General features: G+C 35.7%; 3 protein-coding genes across 7 annotated transcripts; 1 reads left to right on the forward strand and 2 right to left on the reverse strand.

The window, feature by feature from the left end:
• Positions 1 to 72: 72 nt before the first annotated feature.
• LOC136346284 (zinc transporter ZIP1-like) lies at positions 73 to 9,299 on the reverse strand. Of its 3 annotated transcripts, none has more exons than XM_066295313.1 (5): positions 8,969 to 9,299; positions 2,682 to 3,164; positions 2,203 to 2,627; positions 1,939 to 2,148; positions 73 to 625 (listed from the first exon to the last, which is right to left on the reverse strand). In XM_066295313.1, the coding sequence occupies exons 2-5, from the start codon at positions 3,089 to 3,091 to the stop codon at positions 513 to 515; spliced, it is 1,158 nt and encodes a 385-aa protein (XP_066151410.1). In that variant the 5' UTR covers positions 3,092 to 3,164; positions 8,969 to 9,299; the 3' UTR covers positions 73 to 512. The 3 variants fall into 3 exon arrangements, with proteins under 3 accessions (XP_066151410.1, XP_066151411.1, XP_066151412.1); XM_066295314.1 differs by lacking the exon at positions 8,969 to 9,299 and adding an exon at positions 6,810 to 6,946; XM_066295315.1 differs by lacking the exon at positions 8,969 to 9,299 and adding an exon at positions 6,687 to 6,807.
• LOC136346285 (zinc transporter ZIP3-like) lies at positions 6,999 to 15,650 on the forward strand. 3 transcript variants are annotated; one of them, XM_066295317.1, is made up of 5 exons: positions 6,999 to 7,118; positions 7,177 to 7,365; positions 13,792 to 14,027; positions 14,521 to 14,701; positions 14,752 to 15,650. In XM_066295317.1, exons 2-5 carry the CDS (start codon positions 7,352 to 7,354, stop codon positions 15,398 to 15,400), a joined length of 1,080 nt encoding a protein of 359 aa, XP_066151414.1. In that variant the 5' UTR covers positions 6,999 to 7,118; positions 7,177 to 7,351; the 3' UTR covers positions 15,401 to 15,650. The 3 variants fall into 3 exon arrangements, with proteins under 3 accessions (XP_066151414.1, XP_066151415.1, XP_066151416.1); XM_066295318.1 differs by lacking the exons at positions 6,999 to 7,118; positions 7,177 to 7,365 and adding an exon at positions 11,522 to 11,671; XM_066295319.1 differs by lacking the exons at positions 6,999 to 7,118; positions 7,177 to 7,365 and adding an exon at positions 12,557 to 13,345.
• Positions 15,651 to 16,833: 1,183 nt separating this feature from the next.
• Positions 16,834 to 17,647, reverse strand: LOC136346121 (uncharacterized). The gene is made up of 3 exons (XM_066295016.1): positions 17,389 to 17,647; positions 17,209 to 17,331; positions 16,834 to 17,151 (listed from the first exon to the last, which is right to left on the reverse strand). The coding sequence occupies exons 1-3, from the start codon at positions 17,541 to 17,543 to the stop codon at positions 16,971 to 16,973; spliced, it is 459 nt and encodes a 152-aa protein (XP_066151113.1). The 5' UTR covers positions 17,544 to 17,647; the 3' UTR covers positions 16,834 to 16,970.
• Positions 17,648 to 17,712: the final 65 nt, after the last annotated feature.

The following is a 17,712-nucleotide window of genomic DNA, read 5'->3' on the forward strand; positions in this document are numbered from 1 at the left end:
TACTGAATATTACCAAAAAATGCCAATATTTTTAAGTTCGCATTTTTTTTTTAAAGAAAACCCTTTAACAGCTTTTATTTAAAATACTTAATATTTATTTATATAAAAACATACTTAAATTACTGATCTTCAGAGCGTTTAAAATCATTTAAAGCTTCAAGCAAGAAAAGCGCTATACCTTTACAACAATTACTGTCACTTTATATAAGAGCAATGTGATTTTATAAGTTAGCTGTGGATATAATAAATTATACCTTACATTATATAAAAATCACTAGGACTACCTTAAAACAAGACATACTAAAATAGTTAGTTTCTATCATCTGCTATAAAAATAAATTATTCATAAAATAATTATAACAAAATAAGTGCCTAAAAATATCACGTTTTAATGCACAATGAGCCGCATTATAAAATATAACGAATAATGGCACCGCTTAAAAGAAATCTAAAAACTAAAATGACTTCAAGTAACGAAGCATATTGAAAAGATGGGAGCTATAAAACAACCATTATCGACCGAGAATACGCTCTATTTGAGTGGTGGTTTCAAAATTTAGATGGTTTTCTTCTTCATGGTGGTGATGGTGGTGTTCAACTCCCCCATGAGAATGTTCATGTCCCACTAGAAAATCATAAAAAAATCATTCGAATTCTTAACAAAGATGTGATCAATAACTCTAACATTTTATACAACACTGCAACCTATTAAGTAATACAGGAAAAACATTATTTTATCAATTTAATAGTACGTGCACACAACAAGAAAATACCAAGAAACTTGACCCAATGCTTGATTAATCTGTTGAGAATTAGTTTTACATTTATCGTATTATTCAAGGTTAACACAATAATAAAAAAAAGAGAGGTAAGTCTATCCTTGAAATATATGGCTGATTGTTATGTAAGGTGAGTGTTGATTCATTCGAAAGAACAAAATTGTTTCATGGAGGAAATGGAGAAATTATTATTGCAAAAACTTGACCAATTCGCTTAGCGAAATTATAAAATTCTTATACAACTGAATGGAAGTGAAGTTTCAGTGTCTTGCGAACAATGCGTTTTATTCACTGAGCAAAGAAAGTTTCGTATTACAAATCAAGTTGAAGGTCTTTGTCGATTAATTCCGGTAATGCGGAAAAGTTATTGATAAAAACCCAATTGCAATTACTAATCCCATTAACTATCCTTGTATTTTGCTGCTAGGGTTACCTTCCCAGTAGCATCCGCCATGGCCACTCTTTGTTAATGCTGAACTATGATATCTCGATTCAAACATGTGATACGGTTTCCGAAATTAAGGAGAACTGCGGCTACAAAAGGCCTAAAAAAGTTGAGTTTGAAGGCAAAACACGTCATTCCCAAATCATTTTAGAACGCGGATGAGTGGAAAAATCGATGCAAGAATGCTTTGTTGTAAGGAAGGAACTCAGAGCGGCATCCAAGTTCAGCAACCGCGAAAAAACTCGGCAAATCAAAGAATATAGGAAGTAAATGATTTTTAATCAAACCTTGTTATAGAAAGTAGGGTACCATCATGTGACTGCAGTAGAAGCAAAAGTTGGTATACTAAAGGTAGATGGAAGGTCATGAGCGGTCAATCTACGAAAGGCTAATTAACATTCACGCCTGAACGCATCTATTGATCTGCAGGCATCATGTATAATATTGAGTTTCCGATGGCACGGTGTCTGAACTTTCGTTTTCACGGGCCTCCGTCTAATAACTAAATTTCCATTCGACGCGGCAAAAACGCTAAGAAACCTCAAATTCATCAATTTTTCTAATTAACGAGTAAATAATCCTTGAAACAAAATCTTTAATCAACTATAGTCATCCCTGTTTGTAAAAATTGCGAAACTGCCTCCTATAATCATCAAATTGTAGCTATAAACTTGACCTCAAATCAACTCAGGTTTGACTTATTATTTTACTCACTTAACATTTGCAGGGCGAACATGACAAGGAATCCTGCCAAGATTGCCAGAAGCTGCCACATTCCACTATGCTTGTTGTCTTTCTCTCTGGACAGCACTTCGAAGAACACCACGTAGAGTAAAGTACCAGCGGCCATGCCTTGGAGCACCACACAAATTAAGTTTTCCTGGTTGCTCCCCCAATCGCTTATAATAATCCCAATGCCAATGCCTGGAGATGCACAAAAATGTACAACTCAATGTAAAATGTGTGTAATATATTTACCTAACGGGGTAACCACAGCAAAAGTACCAATATACAACACAACCAACATAGCTTTGGTTTTGGACGTCACTAGCTCGATTCCCACGCAGAACCCAATGACCAATTTATGGGTGGCAATGGCCCCGAACAGGTACCAGACTTTTTCCACGCTGCCCTCCAGCCCTACAGCCAAGCCTTCGAAGATGGCATGGAAGCTCAAAGCCACCACAGCCAAAAACCCTCCGAGGGGATTTTTAATGGAGTCGTCGAGGACATGATGGGAGTGTCCCCCGTGTTTCTCAATGTTTATAGTGGTTTGCGAGTTGAGCAGCTCTTTATTGGAGTTGGAGATGTAGCTGATGTTACCATCATCAAATTTTGTGAGGGTAACTCTGGGGATGGTCATATTATCCGCCTTACGAGAATTGCAGCGAATTGAGAGGGATCTAAATTAACATGCAAATGGGTGAACTGAGAGAATTCGGATGATATGTTCGTACCTATGGAGGGCCTCATTATGAACCTTCTTATCCAGGCACATATGCACTAGTTCCTCAATTAAGTACACGAAAAAGAAACCCAAACAGAAAACTAGCTCTGAAATAGGAACTCCTTTTAGATCAATGTTGGGCAGTTTGTGGTGGGCCTGTAAAATTTGGAAGAACTCCCTGACTTCAGGCTGGAGGTGGATGAAAGTAGTGAAAAGGAGCACTCCCCCTCCAAAGCATAGCAGCAGCGACAGAAGGAGATTCTTATCTCCGTCTATGGATTTGAATGAGGGCAGCTTTGCTAGTTTCATAGGCAGGAGGCCCAGGAGGAAGGAGGAGAGACCCAGAACCAGCATCGCCACCACTTTGGCAACAATAAGGTCGCCGTTTGAAGAGCTGACTTGGCTCTCTATGGTCTCCATTGCTGCTAAATGCTGATGAGCCTAAGAAAGGATGGTCATTCTTCGCTGGCGATGGAATAGGTTTGCAAGGGATCTGTGATGAAGGAAAGTACATTTGTTGTGCATCTTGCTTGTGTTAATGAAGGAATTAATTGAGGCCCTTATATAGGGTGTATGAGAGAAATGTGAGTAATAACAATTACAAGTTTCACGGACATTTGCCAAGGGCAATTTTACTCAAAAATGTACTATAAATGATGCATTATCTGCAAGTGTTAGTACTGTATGCGCGAACTTTAAACACTTCTTCAAACAAAATAGTCCGAATGCTGCAAGATGTAATATACATATGTACTACAACAAAAATAAACAATATGAACATTTCTTGGGTGAATTGAAGCCATTAATTCTCGGTTAAGAAATTGTGCGTACTTGAGGTGAACAAGACACAAGAAAAATCGCTAAGGTTTATAGGTTGTTCACCTGCCTGTTAATTTATTTTATAGGCAAAAGAACCTAGGAATGTATGCATGGCAATTTATCTTTGGCTCAATGTGTTTTCTTCAATTTATGTGGCTTTTGAGGAGTTATAAGCTGAATGTGTTCATTTCTTCCATAAAGAATGCACTTTTCCAATTCTGCGAAAATGCTCCGTTTTCCATTCTCGAAAAGACTTTTACTGAGAGTGACATTAGAAAGTAACTACTAAAGCAGCCGTTTAAGTTTTTTCAATTGATAAAAGAAAGTATAATAAATAAGGAAGACTCCATTTAGTTTTGGCAGAAAAAGCTGATCGAATTTAATGTTGAGTAGTTTAGTGATAAAAAAATGTCCTGATTTTCTGATTTTATTACAATTTTGCTTATGAAGCGACAACAAGTTGGCGAGGGTTTCCCTATTGCATTTTGCTGTTTTTAATTTATTTACTTAACTTTTTCAGGTATAAAGGCATAAATCATTCAGCACAGTTATTAATAATTATTATGTTCGATTTGATTGTGAAAGTCTCTTTATGATATTGTTGTGTTGTCATGAACTTATTCCTTATAGTTCTAGTACAATAACGTGCATTTGCAGTCCTAATAAAATAAAGAAACAATATGTAGACTATTATACGAATCTTGTGCGGGAAGCATATTTTTTCTTAATGATGAATTGATTAAATTAGAGATTGGAGTAAGTTGCGGTTAAAGAAGGCAATCCTTTGCATAAAAGAGAGAGAGAGAGAGAGAGAGAGAGAGAGAGAGAGAGCAATATAACCTAGATCGCATTGATCCCACGAATAAACCTTTCATTTAGTTTTTGTTTGTGGTTATGCTTTTGGGAATGTTGCAGTTAAAAGGCGTCACTTCCTGTTAAGAAGAATGGCATTTTCCGCTTTAATTCAGGAGTCTCCTCTTTGAAGAAAAATTCACAGAATCCCCAGTATATCTACCAAATAATATTTGATAACTATATGTATGTAAGGAAAAAAGATAACCCTTTCTGTGAAACCAAAATTTCTTTTTCTCAAGATTACAACAGAATGAACGAAAACCTCGCGTTGGTAGTGCCAAGCAGAAAACCAATCTGCCCTGTCCTTTTGGTTCAAATGTCTTTTCTTCCCAGATATATACATTATTAACGCCCATTGACACCTACGCCTATATCTGTCCTATTAGTCCATATGAATTATGGTGTATATATGTCAGGTTTCATTGCAAGGCGGTTCAAAGAAGAAGTGATGTAAAGGGTGAATTCTCACATGTAAGCATAGTGGTATATATGAATAATGTATGAATTAACCAATTACAAAGAAATCTAATGAAGTACGGGTATTGGACATTCAAGGATGCAAAGTATAAGTTGTTTCAAATTCGATAGTCTTATCGAGCATCTAAGATATTATTGAAATTAGAGATATACGGTTATCGCAATTCTGTGATTCATTTTTATGAAACAATAGTTGACAGAGACAGAAAAGTCATCTCTATCTTGGTTTGGTCGATACAGGGTGTTTTTATAAATTACGGATTTTGGGTGGTCTGAGAATTTCATTTATCCAAGAAGGTATCGAAACAGTAATAACGAATTGTGAGAAAGTTTTTACCGTAGAATCCAGTGACGAAGTTCGTTTTTGTCATCGTACCATTAGGTTTAATTCAAATTAATTATATATATATATATATTTGGCATTGTCTCGTCAACAGTATGCAAAAAGGCGAATAATTTTTTTTTTAGATTTTTAAAGTAAAATATAATTGTTCTTGCACATACAAATCTTAGAGGTTTACAGAGTTGAAGGTAATTTCTCCCACGAATTAAATACAATAATTAAAAGTTCAAACTGCAATGATGAAATCCTCCAGGAGGAAGTTCTAATACAGAGCCCTGCTGTTTTTGCTGGACCTGTTTCTAACTAAAGTTGACTAAGAATTCAGTATCCACGTCATTTTATGTTGTTATGTATCATCGAGTATAGCATTATGTACCTCCTCCTGGCTTATCAAATCGATTAAATCGAACCATTTTCACCTTTAATTACGTGCATTATTGCATTGCACGTTTCTTTACTTGCATGATCGATGTCGTCCTTCTTCACGGTCCGACTTTAAAATTGAAATTGAGCTAACGGTACTATCATCAACAATCAACGGTTATTTTTCAGATTCGGGACCCAAGACAACGTCTCCTGAATTTGCATTAATTGGTTTTTCAGAAACAAAAAAACAAAAGGAGTTCGTCTGAAACCAGCTTTGTGCTAATTAATTGTCTGTTAAACTGGTTGAAATTAATTAGGTAATAATAATATTTTATTTAGTTTAAAACCACAGCTGCGTTCAGATGTAACTATGTATGGACCAGTTTGGGTCAAAAAACTTGAATGAATTCCTTGAATAACTTTGAAGACCTGATTATGGAATGACTGCTAACAATAAACAATGACGTCCTTAAATAAAATGTAAAACAGGCTTTACCTAAATTGCACAGGATGTAATGCGAGATACAAGTGAATAACTAGCCGCTGGATCTATGTTTGTTATTGCCGAATTAATCATCTGTCTACTTAGCCGAGTCAGCCCCCTAAAGGCATTTTATTTACATAAAAATTTGTATAATGGTTAATTTGAATATCGTTTTTTTTTCAATGAAATTATAGTTAAATATTTTTATTACCCAGGAAAGTGAAAAGTACTTAAGAATATATTTTCAAGCACTAAAGGATTACTGAGCAAGTTATTAATTTGACAAAACAGTTATTGTACTTAGCGGATGTAGTACATGGTATATTGCAATAAGTACATGATAAGCATATCACTTTTATTAACTAAACATTCTAAACAGTCTGAAAACCTTAATAGGCAAATAATTATTATTCTTGAAAAAATTTTTGTCATTTAAGTGGTTATTAGAATTTCAGGATTATTTAAACAGTTATATTATGATTAGTAAATAGCGCTGGCATAATGCAGATAATAACCATTTGTTCAGGGAACTTCACGCATGGCGAACCATACTAGCAGCAAATTTAATTAATGAAAACATGAGTCGTTTAGGTGATGGTAAAAGTACCCATTAAAAAAATATAATTATTACTGGATCATAAAGCGATTTCTTAAATAACTGACCACCTCACCTGCACTAAACTTGCGACGAACTTTTGAGCCACTTGGATGTTCGTTCACTTTTTGAACCATCTTGGGTTCGTTTTATACTCATCTAGAGAAGTTAAAACTAATGATTTATGTCGGTGGCATACCTGAATTTGTCGACTTAGCAGATAACATCTTCGCCTACGCAAAACACACTAATTTAACCCACGAGACCTGGAACACTACTATAAAGCTACTAATCACATAAATAAATAAACAAGACATAAATTCTGCTGCGACTTAGCCATTAATATTATTGTTAAAATAACAGAAAGAAATATTTTTAGATCTCTATCTGCTCGAAGACCAAGGGTCACTACTAGCTCATTGATGTTAGTCCCGTGTTGAGCGACCAGAGAGCCCAATGTGGGAGAGAGATGGATGCCAAAAGAATCATTGAAAACCATTACAGAGGGGTTCGTTATTGTAGAAGTTTACGAAAATTGTTTATTCATGATACAGAACAATGAATAGTCAGTTTAGAAAGATCTTTGAAGCATGGATAAGACTGGGATTGGAGGACGCTGACCAATGCAATGTGTAACTTTATCGGCCTTCCTTGAAAGAGAAAGGGTTAAAGTGGCTTATTAATGGCGAAGAAATTGGTAACGAGCGTAATTCGAGTGGCGCTTTTGTGTTGGATTAAGTCATGGCGAGCAACACGTAAGTCTCCATTTTGCCCTATTGTTTTTGGGTTCAAGTCTTTGCTTTCGGATTTGTCAAGAACTTTGTAGTCTCTGAGACGACATCACTTATAGATAAGTTGATGGCCTTTGTTTTGATGTTCTAGTTCCAGATGTGTTTGCGATTTTGCATTAACAATACAAATTAAACATGACTCATTTAGAACTCACTTGCGGAAATAATATTACACATGAATGAGAATTTCCCAAAAACGCATTATTTGTATTAAACACACACACTTTACAGTGATCGCAGGGAGATTCTGTCAGTCTCAAGTTCTCGACGATTAAAAGCCAAATTAAAGAATAACTTTTTAAATTGTTCATAGTTTTAGTAAAAGTAGCATAGTGGCGGACGGTACGCCACTGTTTGTATACTTTTCTGTTGTATGAATAATAATCTTAAACAATGATTAAACAGGAGCGTGTTAAGCGACGCGTCTTGGGGTTATTGAAATAGACGCGTCGGCAAAAGTGGAATCTTTTTTTTATTCATTTTTTTAGAACGCTACTGGCTACAGCATTTGCGTGTAGCTTTAAAGCCGCTGTTCAAATTTCAACATTATAACTTCATTTTGAATTTAAAGTAGAGGGGTATTTCGGTGTGAGACCTTCAGGGGTTTTATCGTGTCGTAAAATATGGAAAAAGCAATTTTTTTTTTAAACTTGGCGATTTGTTTAAGAGCATAATTCGTCAGTGCTTGTGATACTTCTCTATGGTATAAAGTTAGCAATATAAGCTTTGATAACAAATTTCTACTTGATATTAAGGTGAAGCCATAGTGAGTAGAGTACTCAGAGGTTGCGCTCCACAATGAAATACTGAAAGACCTAACTTTAAAGACTGATCATTTTCCAAGTCAGTATTATGACAACTGAATTCCAGTTGGTATTGAAACAGAGGCACACCAGGCGTATAGAAACATTGATTTCAACGAAAACATCACTTGGGAATCTAGGCCTTTGAAGAAATTATTTCTTACAGGAACATAGTAAAACGCTGAGATGATATTTTTGTATATTCCACAGCCAGTATACATATTTGTACTGTCCACATGGAGAGGTCCATTTGGTACTGAAACGGAGGCGTACTAGATCGATTTTTTAGGGGCACATTTAGCGATCAGACAGTGGGAAAGCTCACTTTTTCAACTATTCGTAATTTAGTTAGGAAGCAACTTTGCTAGAAAAACGTTTTGCCTATGTGACTTAATGATTCCAAATGAAATTTTGTACCGGAATTGTGAATTTGTCAGAAACATTAGATTTAAAAAGGTCCATCAAAAAACTTATACGTGTAATTGCTTCCGCATCGCTAAAGGCACAATATCTGGACAGCCATTTTAGATATTTTTAAGGGAAAGGAGCTTATAGCGCAAATAAAATAACATTTCGAAAGCAATAACAGATTTTAAACCCCATTTTTGTTCAAGCAAATTATTACAGATGAAACGTAATAATAGAAGTTTTTGCAAATTTGTATATTTTCTTTGAAATCGTAAGCCGACGGCCTCTAAATTGATACAGCTAAAGCTGGCACTAAACTAAAAAATACCATTTACTTAAAATGCATTTATACTCACCGAAAATCTCCTTTAATTATAATTTTCCACGAGGACCAGTACTCCTCCGCAAACAATAAACAATTCGAGACACACCACGCTGACTTCAAGTACCTTCTTACACATGCACTCACTACGGGTCCCACAAATCGCACTAACTGGTCCAATAATACAACATACTGAGTGATGGTGAAACAATTTCCTGCCAAAGAAATATCTACCGACTCTTAACGGCCGACAGGAACTTTCAACATCACCACTGGTCAGTGTGTTTCAGTGGTGGGCAAAGTTTTGATTTCATAAGAGAGAGGGTATCTATGGTACCTATGGTAATAATTGACATGCGTGCATTACTGTGGTTTCTGATGGGTTTGGCAAAATTATTATATTCCAAGGGGGATTCCTCATGAAGGGGTTCCCAGTAAGTGTGGGTGGTAATAAATTAAAGTTTGTGGTATACTACATCATTATGGTTTTTTTGTTTTTGTCGGTATTTGTTGAATTGAAACCGGTGTTATTTTCCCCATTGTTTTAGGCATCAAAATAGCAAATAACAATAAAAGAATATAATTGTATTGACCGAATAATGTTTTACTTGTTGTCTTATGTCATTTAGAAGTAGTATGACACCAACGCAGCCCTACCGGGGGCGTTAAGAGAAATTATATTTTTCCCGGTTCCAATTTTTTCCAATTTAAAAATCGTTTATCTCCGTCTATTTGCGGTCGTACTTGGTAAAACAGCAGTTTTATAAGCGTTTCGTAAAATTTTACCATTATTAAATTGCCGGATGTTCCAAGATCGAAATTTTATCTGCTCCAATAACTCTCATGGCAAAAAGGCGAGATTATTGTCTCTTTTGACAATAGTTGCATTGCCTGTTTGAATTGATGCAAATATTCGATTTCTAAAATTATATCGTAATATGCAAGCACGAAGCAACGATTTGTTGCAAAATTATGGGTTTTTGCTAATGTTTGTGTTTTTTTACGTGTTAACTCGTGAATTCCTAATGGGACACGGATTTCATGGAGAATACAAAGTACAATAAATTGCTACTTGTGAAACAAGGACAAGCCAGACAAAGATGATTACTTTAATTACCGCATCTTAAAGGTTTGAGAATTGCTGCTTTGTAAATCGAAGAAATCCCTTTTGGAATTGATGTTGAATAATTCGGTTACGAAGCGACAACTAATTTACTTTCCATAATTGGTTTCCTAACGTTTGAAATTCGTCCAAGATTTGTCTGTTTGGGGTAACACTCAGGGATCGTAGAACTCGAAAACAAGTCGATTCTGCGGCGTTTTGTGTATTAATGACCATGGTAACGTACTTGTCTTGTTACAAGCGAGAAGGTCGACGAGGCATAGTCACACACACGTGTAACGCTCAAGAATTATGGTAAAACCCTGCAGGTGGCGTATGAAGTTGCAAACAATGCAGCAATAATTAAATATATATTTTCGAATGAGCTCAGTCATTTTTCAAAGAGAAATTTTAAGTAATTTTTATTATTAAAGTTGCTGAAAAGCTGAATTGAACAAAAATCACTCGCCAGACGAATCGACGGGATCAAGATGCCTGTTTTTTACTTTTCAAACAATCGCGACCGGCGAACGCGAATCCGACGGCGCTTTGGCTTTCAAAATGTAGCAAACGTTGTCAAGTTGCGCAAATTATAGTGAGATTTCGCGATATTTTATATGCGTACTGTTTTTAAAGAAATTCATACACGCAAGTTGATTAAGTTATTCGCCGGAAAATCGTGATATCCTGGAAGCGTCATAGGAAAATGTCGGCAAAACAAAGGTATTTTTTCGTTTCCTGTAGCCCTACAGCATCTTTAAACACATGTATCAAACGTGGCTATGTAAGTTCCGGCGCAAGCCACACTTAAATTCAAATTTTCGTATTTTCAGAAATGTAACTCTTTTTGTGTAAGTTACTACTCACATCTTACACTTCATCTTTAGTATCAAATTTTAAACGAAAAAAAAATGTTGCAGCGACCCGACCCGGTTTCCCAACGATCATCTTTAGCGGCGACCTTTAAGCCCTCATTAGTTATTTTTTTAATTTTGGAATTTCTTTTAAACAAGCTTTTAAACAACCGCATCATAAATTTTACAATCTTGGTCTGAACCTCCGACGTGTAAATGTGCATGAATACGCAAAATTGATAGGGTTTATACACACTTACAATCTAAAAGCATTGTTTTTCAACTGTACCTTCTTTCGAGGCATTTGTATTTGACATTTGGAGCACATTGTAATTTACTATAATCCATATTTGAGCCGTGCTTGAAATTTGATAATTTTTCGATTTATAAATATCTATAAATACCTAGATACGCTTAGAGATGGCAATCGAAACGGTGTTTGATTAGAATTCTCCAGATCTGAATCGATCATAAAATCGAAAAAATAACATGTCCAATTAGGTAAGATTCAAATCGAATTTCGTTATCTATCGGCGACGCAGATACTTTGTTTCGAAATTTGATATTTACAGATATGATGTCAAAAGCCATAAGACTTAAATTAGGTATCTATTTATCTGGTATCTATAGACATATTAGACAATTAATATTCTGTGAACATTTCGGTATAAATATGCGAGGACACAGATAAAAAATGTATTTAGTAATCGTGAATAGGCCAATCTGTGTCTATATAGGTACCAGGTATCTTATTTGTCTTATCTAGAATTCACCTTATAAGGTAAGAAAAAACTGTTCCTTGTAGTGACTTGTTATTCCATTATTGACTACGTTGAGTAATTAAGCATATTTTAAAGTGTTAGGCACTGTTAAAATTCCCAAATTTTTACTATTAACAAAGAGAAATCTATATGTGATTGATTAGATTACACAAAATGTTTTCGGGATAGTGGCCAGTTAGAAACCTGATTTATCAAGAACAGAGCTTAATTTAATCCGCATCTTACGTTTGCTTATAAAGGTCCCATATCGCAATTAGATCTTTAACACAAATGAATGACTAAAATTGAAATTAGGCATTGACACTATAAATTGTAACTACAAAGGTAGTTAGTTGTGCATGTGCGCTTTGTCAACACACTTATATTTGCTTTAACTTATTGCTGCTGGTAATCGTTAACTTTTAATTTTTTTTGTTCTAAAACCACGACGTGCGAAAAGTAAGCGTGTAGAAATACGAAATACCTAAAAACATATCCACATAAATTTAGTAATTAAATACAAAATGTTTATTGTATGGAATCAGGCTTCCGCGGCTCGCTTTAATGCTTCAGAGCGGGCGAAAAATTTAATATTAAAGTTATTAAAGCAGTTTATGCAGTTAATAATACACACAATATGTTCAATTTTCAAGACGCAGGGCGTTAAACCCTCGATTACTTTTTCCTCAGCACCGGCAGTATTTTAGATATTTGCTCTAAGTTTTAACCGCAGATTTAGATTTGCAGCACACAGTTGATATTTTTCACGGTTCACTTTTACCGAAAAAAACTCTCTTTGCGGACGCCGCTGGCAGTTTTTCTGTTCAGTTTTTAAGTGTGTTGTCGCGCATTTTCGCAGACAATTTTGAAACAGCGTTACCGTAACGAAGTGCGGAATGGGGCCTTAGGATCCAAATTATTGGAAACAATGTGAAAACAGTTGATCGAGTTTTCTTGAGGAGAAATCAGTAGCGCAACGCACAGAATTTCGGTAGAGAAATAGTGCGCCCGACTCTCAGGACAGTCATTGATGTTGACTGTCAGATCGGTCATATTGAGGTGCAAATAATATTTTATAAAATAGTTCAACCTTCGGCTCTATTCTCCGTATCAAGAACTAGGTGTTTTTTTGGTTTGAAGTTGATAGTACCCGGACTAGAAAAAATTGAAAAAGTAAAAAATAACTTCAAAATGTTACCGAAGCCCTGTCGCTGAGGGTTTTCGTGCAGAAAACAACGAACCGCTGTCCCCATTCACACAATTAAACTTATCATTACCTTCTTCTTCGCCCAGTGATAGACTTCATGTCCGATGCACGCACTCATCTTGCAAATTGCAAATCGTCTCTGGCTTTTTGCAGCTGAGTCGTCAGAGGCGTGTCTAACTGCAAGACAATTACTTAAGATAATAACCCACAGTCAACAAATTTCAAATCCACTAAAAAACGGTTCCTTGCATCGAAACAATGCAGACGGCATCGATTTCCTACTGAAAAACTTTTACCTGAATTATCGCAAACAATTCAGATTATTATTTACTGTTATTTCAAATTACGGCAAGGGCACACGATTTTCAAAGTGGTATAAAAGTGTATGGAGTGATTGACAGCTCCCAGAAACCAATAGGAAACTATTACATGTGCTCCTTTCCTAGTACCCCATAGCCGCTTTGCAATCAATAAAAGTTAAAAAGAGGTAAGTTGATACAGGTTTAATCAACAAAACTAGTTTTTGATGTCTTTAAAGGAAATATACATTTTTATAGGCATCGTCGGGTTATATAACTTCTACTGGTCGTCTTAAATTTACCTCCGGAAGACTATTTTTGTTCTCTTTGTTTTTGGAAGGGACGTGCAGTATAACATTCCTCATGGGAACTCGGGCGTGTTTTCGTCAATAAATTGCAAAAAAAATATTTTTTTTTTAGCTGCTCGCGCTAATATAAAAATTCAATCCCACCGGCACCTATCCTGTTTATTACAATTATTGAGTAGGGTACTAATATTTCCCCACAAAAGACATTTGCCAGTATCATTTTTCATCTACGATTAGATAGAGTAGCCTACATATACATAAGTACCTTTTAAAATAAATACACGTTCCTATTGTTATTAGTAGTTTAAAGGTCAATCATGTTTTAGATCTAACTTTTCGTCAGTGATGGAAGTTATAAATGTATCAGAACCTAATGGTAATCTTGATAGCGGGGAGGATGACGGCTCCAACCCCAACATCGCAAAGGCAACCGCCATGTGTGTGCTTTTCTTCTGCTCCTTCACCTTGGGGCTGATCCCCATCAAACTTACCAAATGGTTGGTAAGTAAAGACAAACAAGGGGGACCACCCGACAGCAACAAATACGTGCAGATGCTGCTTGGTAAGAATCGCATTTATTCCACATAAAAGTAGTATCGATGGGTCGTTAGAGGCATAGCTGTGCAGTTGGCACAAAATGATATAGGTATAAATTTTGCAAACTACTTCAAACAATGTTTTTTGTGTGTACTACATATGCATGAAACATATGAGTAAACTGAGTACATTTTGAGATGTACAGGATGCGAAAGAAACCAGTGTTACCAACATCCCAAAAGAGTTCATTCAATTCTAGAGCAAATTTCCTAACAAAATCTTGAGTTTTTTAAGAGAATTTTTCCAATTTATTTAATTTCAGATAGGTTGGAAACTTTCAAAAAACTTTGCGCTCTCGTGAGCTTGTTTCAAATGTCCTACGGGTTATTTGCATATTCGAGAAAATCTGGAGAAAGTCTTTGGATTGGGGCAAATCTTAACATTCTCATTTTTGAAAAACACGGCCCCGTATTAATGTTCACTTTTTCAGTCACTACATTTAACCCTACAATTTCCAGGTATTGGGGGTGGAGTTTTGCTTTGCACTACCTTTCTCCACTTGTTGCCCGAAGTTGCCGAATCCTTTGAAAAGCTCCAGTTTACTCCGGATATAGAGATCCATTATGCGGAGCTTTTGATGTGCATTGGGTTCTTTGTGATGTATTTAGTGGAGGAGTGCGTCCACGTTTATTTGCGGAGGTACTTGCAATTATCAAATTTAAGTAGGATGGTAAATAATGTTGTTTTAGACGTGAGGAGAAAGCCGGCAACCCTTCAACATTATTCCGAACCCTCTCGATCAGAAGGGGGGATACCCCAAGGCAATCTTTAGCCCAAGAGACGAAACTTACAGAAGTGATTGACAACTCAGAATTTGGTAAACCTTCCAAGCACAATCACGAGCATCATGGAGAGCATCATCACAGTCACTTTGTTCATGGAGACGTAGACTCTACAGTGAAGGCAATTCGTGGCCTCTTGGTAGTTTTAGCTCTATCTGTCCATGAACTGTTTGAAGGACTCGCTGTAGGATTAGAGTCCAGTGCTAAGAATGTATGGTACATGTTCGGAGCCGTTAGTGCTCATAAATTAGTCATAGCTTTCTGTATTGGAGTTGAGCTCGTTTCTTCTAACATGAAGAATTTCCTGGTTGTGATCTACGTATTCACTTTCGCCGTGGTTAGTCCCTTGGGAATTGGCATCGGCATGGCTATTAGTAATATCGAGCAGGATTCTTCAGAAGTGATATCAGTGTTTCTTCAAGGCTTGGCTTCTGGTACTTTGCTGTACGTGGTCTTCTTCGAAATTTTGCAAAATGAAAGGAAGACGGGTCTTAGACAATTCTTCGCTGTATCTTTTGGCTTCGTGTGCATGTTTGGAATCACTATTTTAGGCTAGATAATTCGGTGTTGGCGGGAGGCGGTAGAGGTAATTATTGTGATATTTTTCCCTAAGACTTACAGTATCTTATTCGACTGTATCAGTCCAGTTTATCTTGGCCAAATATGTTTTATTATCGATCTTATTGCCCCCTAATAATGTTATACAAATTATGAATATTAAGTATTTTTGTTTGTGTAATATCGCCACTTTGTATTATATCCCTACAATGTGACAAAATAATTGTAAATAAATATATCTTGATAAACATAGATTTTAATTTTGTCCCACTTATACATGACGCTTAAGGCAGGCATCATCTTGTGCTTATTGTTGACATCACTACACCTGACACACTTTATTACACAAAAAGGTCAGAACATCGACCATTATGACCCTCCCACGGAGATACAGAAAACTGAAGTGTCTTTCATATGAGAGAAGATCCACTGGAAGCATTTTACTTTTTTCTGTTAGTGAATATTGTCGCAAAATGGTTTAAACATTGGTACCTAAATATGGATACATGAATGGATATTAAGGATCTGAGAGAAGGTCTGGAAAGTGTTAATATGGTCTTGTCCTGTACCATATTGCATATTCGGAAAGGGTATCCATTCGTGCTGCTGGAACTAAGGAGAAAGGAACTTGTTTAGGATTTGGATAGCATTTTGTTATTCATCTTTAATTAGCGATAATTGACTACAATGGTGGTCAAATGTGGAAAAAACAATATATTCCTAATTCTTAAATATAATATATTCAACATTTGAACCAAAGACAGTGATATCACTTAATATGTTTCAACACGTATATGGAAAGATGTTGGAGTTTAAGCGTCAAAGCTTACCTCCGATCGCTCGAATTAAGCTAACGTTTAATCCAATACTCAAGTTATAATGAATCCGGGAATCCATTTATGCCAAGGTTCGATGAATTTTGGCCATTTTACACAGCTAATATTACAGTTTATTTCAAAGTTTGGAAGAGGCAAGCGATCTTTTTTTAACCACCCTTCAGTCTAGCTGTATTACACATGTCTATCGATTTGTTTATCTTGATGGTCAGTAAATTATTTTTATTTCAATTAAGAATAGTGTCAGTTAATTCCTCCATTTCTATGAAAATTATTTGCTTGATTAGTTACTAGGAGATTGATATGTTGACCTCAGAAATGAACTTTTCTGTTTTCCCCAACCATAATCAAGTAATAGACCATTTTACTATCCACATACTATTCAAAAATTGAAGTATATCAGCAATATATTAGCTTTCCTTATATTCCTGCAACATTGCAATTTGTATAAACTTATCCTTAGCCTTATCACTGAATTTAGTGGTTCATTCAGGTATTTCTGATCCACACAGGAATTAATTTTGGTTCTCAATTTTGTCAAATTGTCACTTTTTCCTGCTATTAATGTCAGTTTTTTTAAATCAATAAAACTTAATTTACCGAGTAAATAATAAAAACTACTCATAGTTTTATTTGAACAACTTATGTGCTTTTAGTACAATGATAATAAAATAAGCAACAAATTACACATTATCAAACTATACAGGTAAAATAAATATAAATAAAAATAAATTAGGACTTTTTAGCTACCAAAGAGTCCACAGAATTCGAGTAGCTTTTGGCTATTTTTATAAGAGCCAGACCTGATCCTATGCCACAGACAGTACAGAGGGCCACATTTTGAGGTACCACGCTCCTTATTATGGCCCAAATTAGCACTGAGCCCAGTGAGAATGTTACAGCACCAAATGCACTTAAATGATCATTAAACATTTATTAAATGCACCATAACATTTTGAATTTGATTTACCTGTAAAGTAGCTTTTCTTTCTGGGGTAAGGCAGCTAAATGAGGTCTGTTATACAGATACAAACCACTTCCTACCAAAGTGTTGAATAACAGGACATTTGTTATGTCTCGTTTGGGGAATATTCTAAATATGTTTCATAGTTATTTTTCTGTTCAAGTAGAGGGTATAGACGAACTTTACCTTAAGACTAAAGAAGGGTTCATAACGTTGACAGAGAGGGCTGTGTAACTAAGTACCCCCTGAACCGGTGCATAGTAAAATAGCAGGCTTTTTGTAGTAAGGGGCTTCAGCCCTAATCTGCTGCAGAGGGATACTTTGGACTCGGGTGCTGGCATTATTTTTAGATTTGATCTTATACAAATCACGTGGAAATTAGGACTCTTTCGATAAAAATTTTCCAAAAATAAATCGAATATTTGACTATTTTTTGACAATTGTCCAGAAATTAGTTAAAATTGACAGTTGTCACTTGTTCTCATGTCAGACAAGAGCGTCATCTATTGG

This window comes from Euwallacea fornicatus, chromosome 22, assembly GCF_040115645.1.
Source record: "Euwallacea fornicatus isolate EFF26 chromosome 22, ASM4011564v1, whole genome shotgun sequence".
In the NCBI taxonomy this organism is placed as follows: domain Eukaryota; kingdom Metazoa; phylum Arthropoda; class Insecta; order Coleoptera; family Curculionidae; genus Euwallacea; species Euwallacea fornicatus.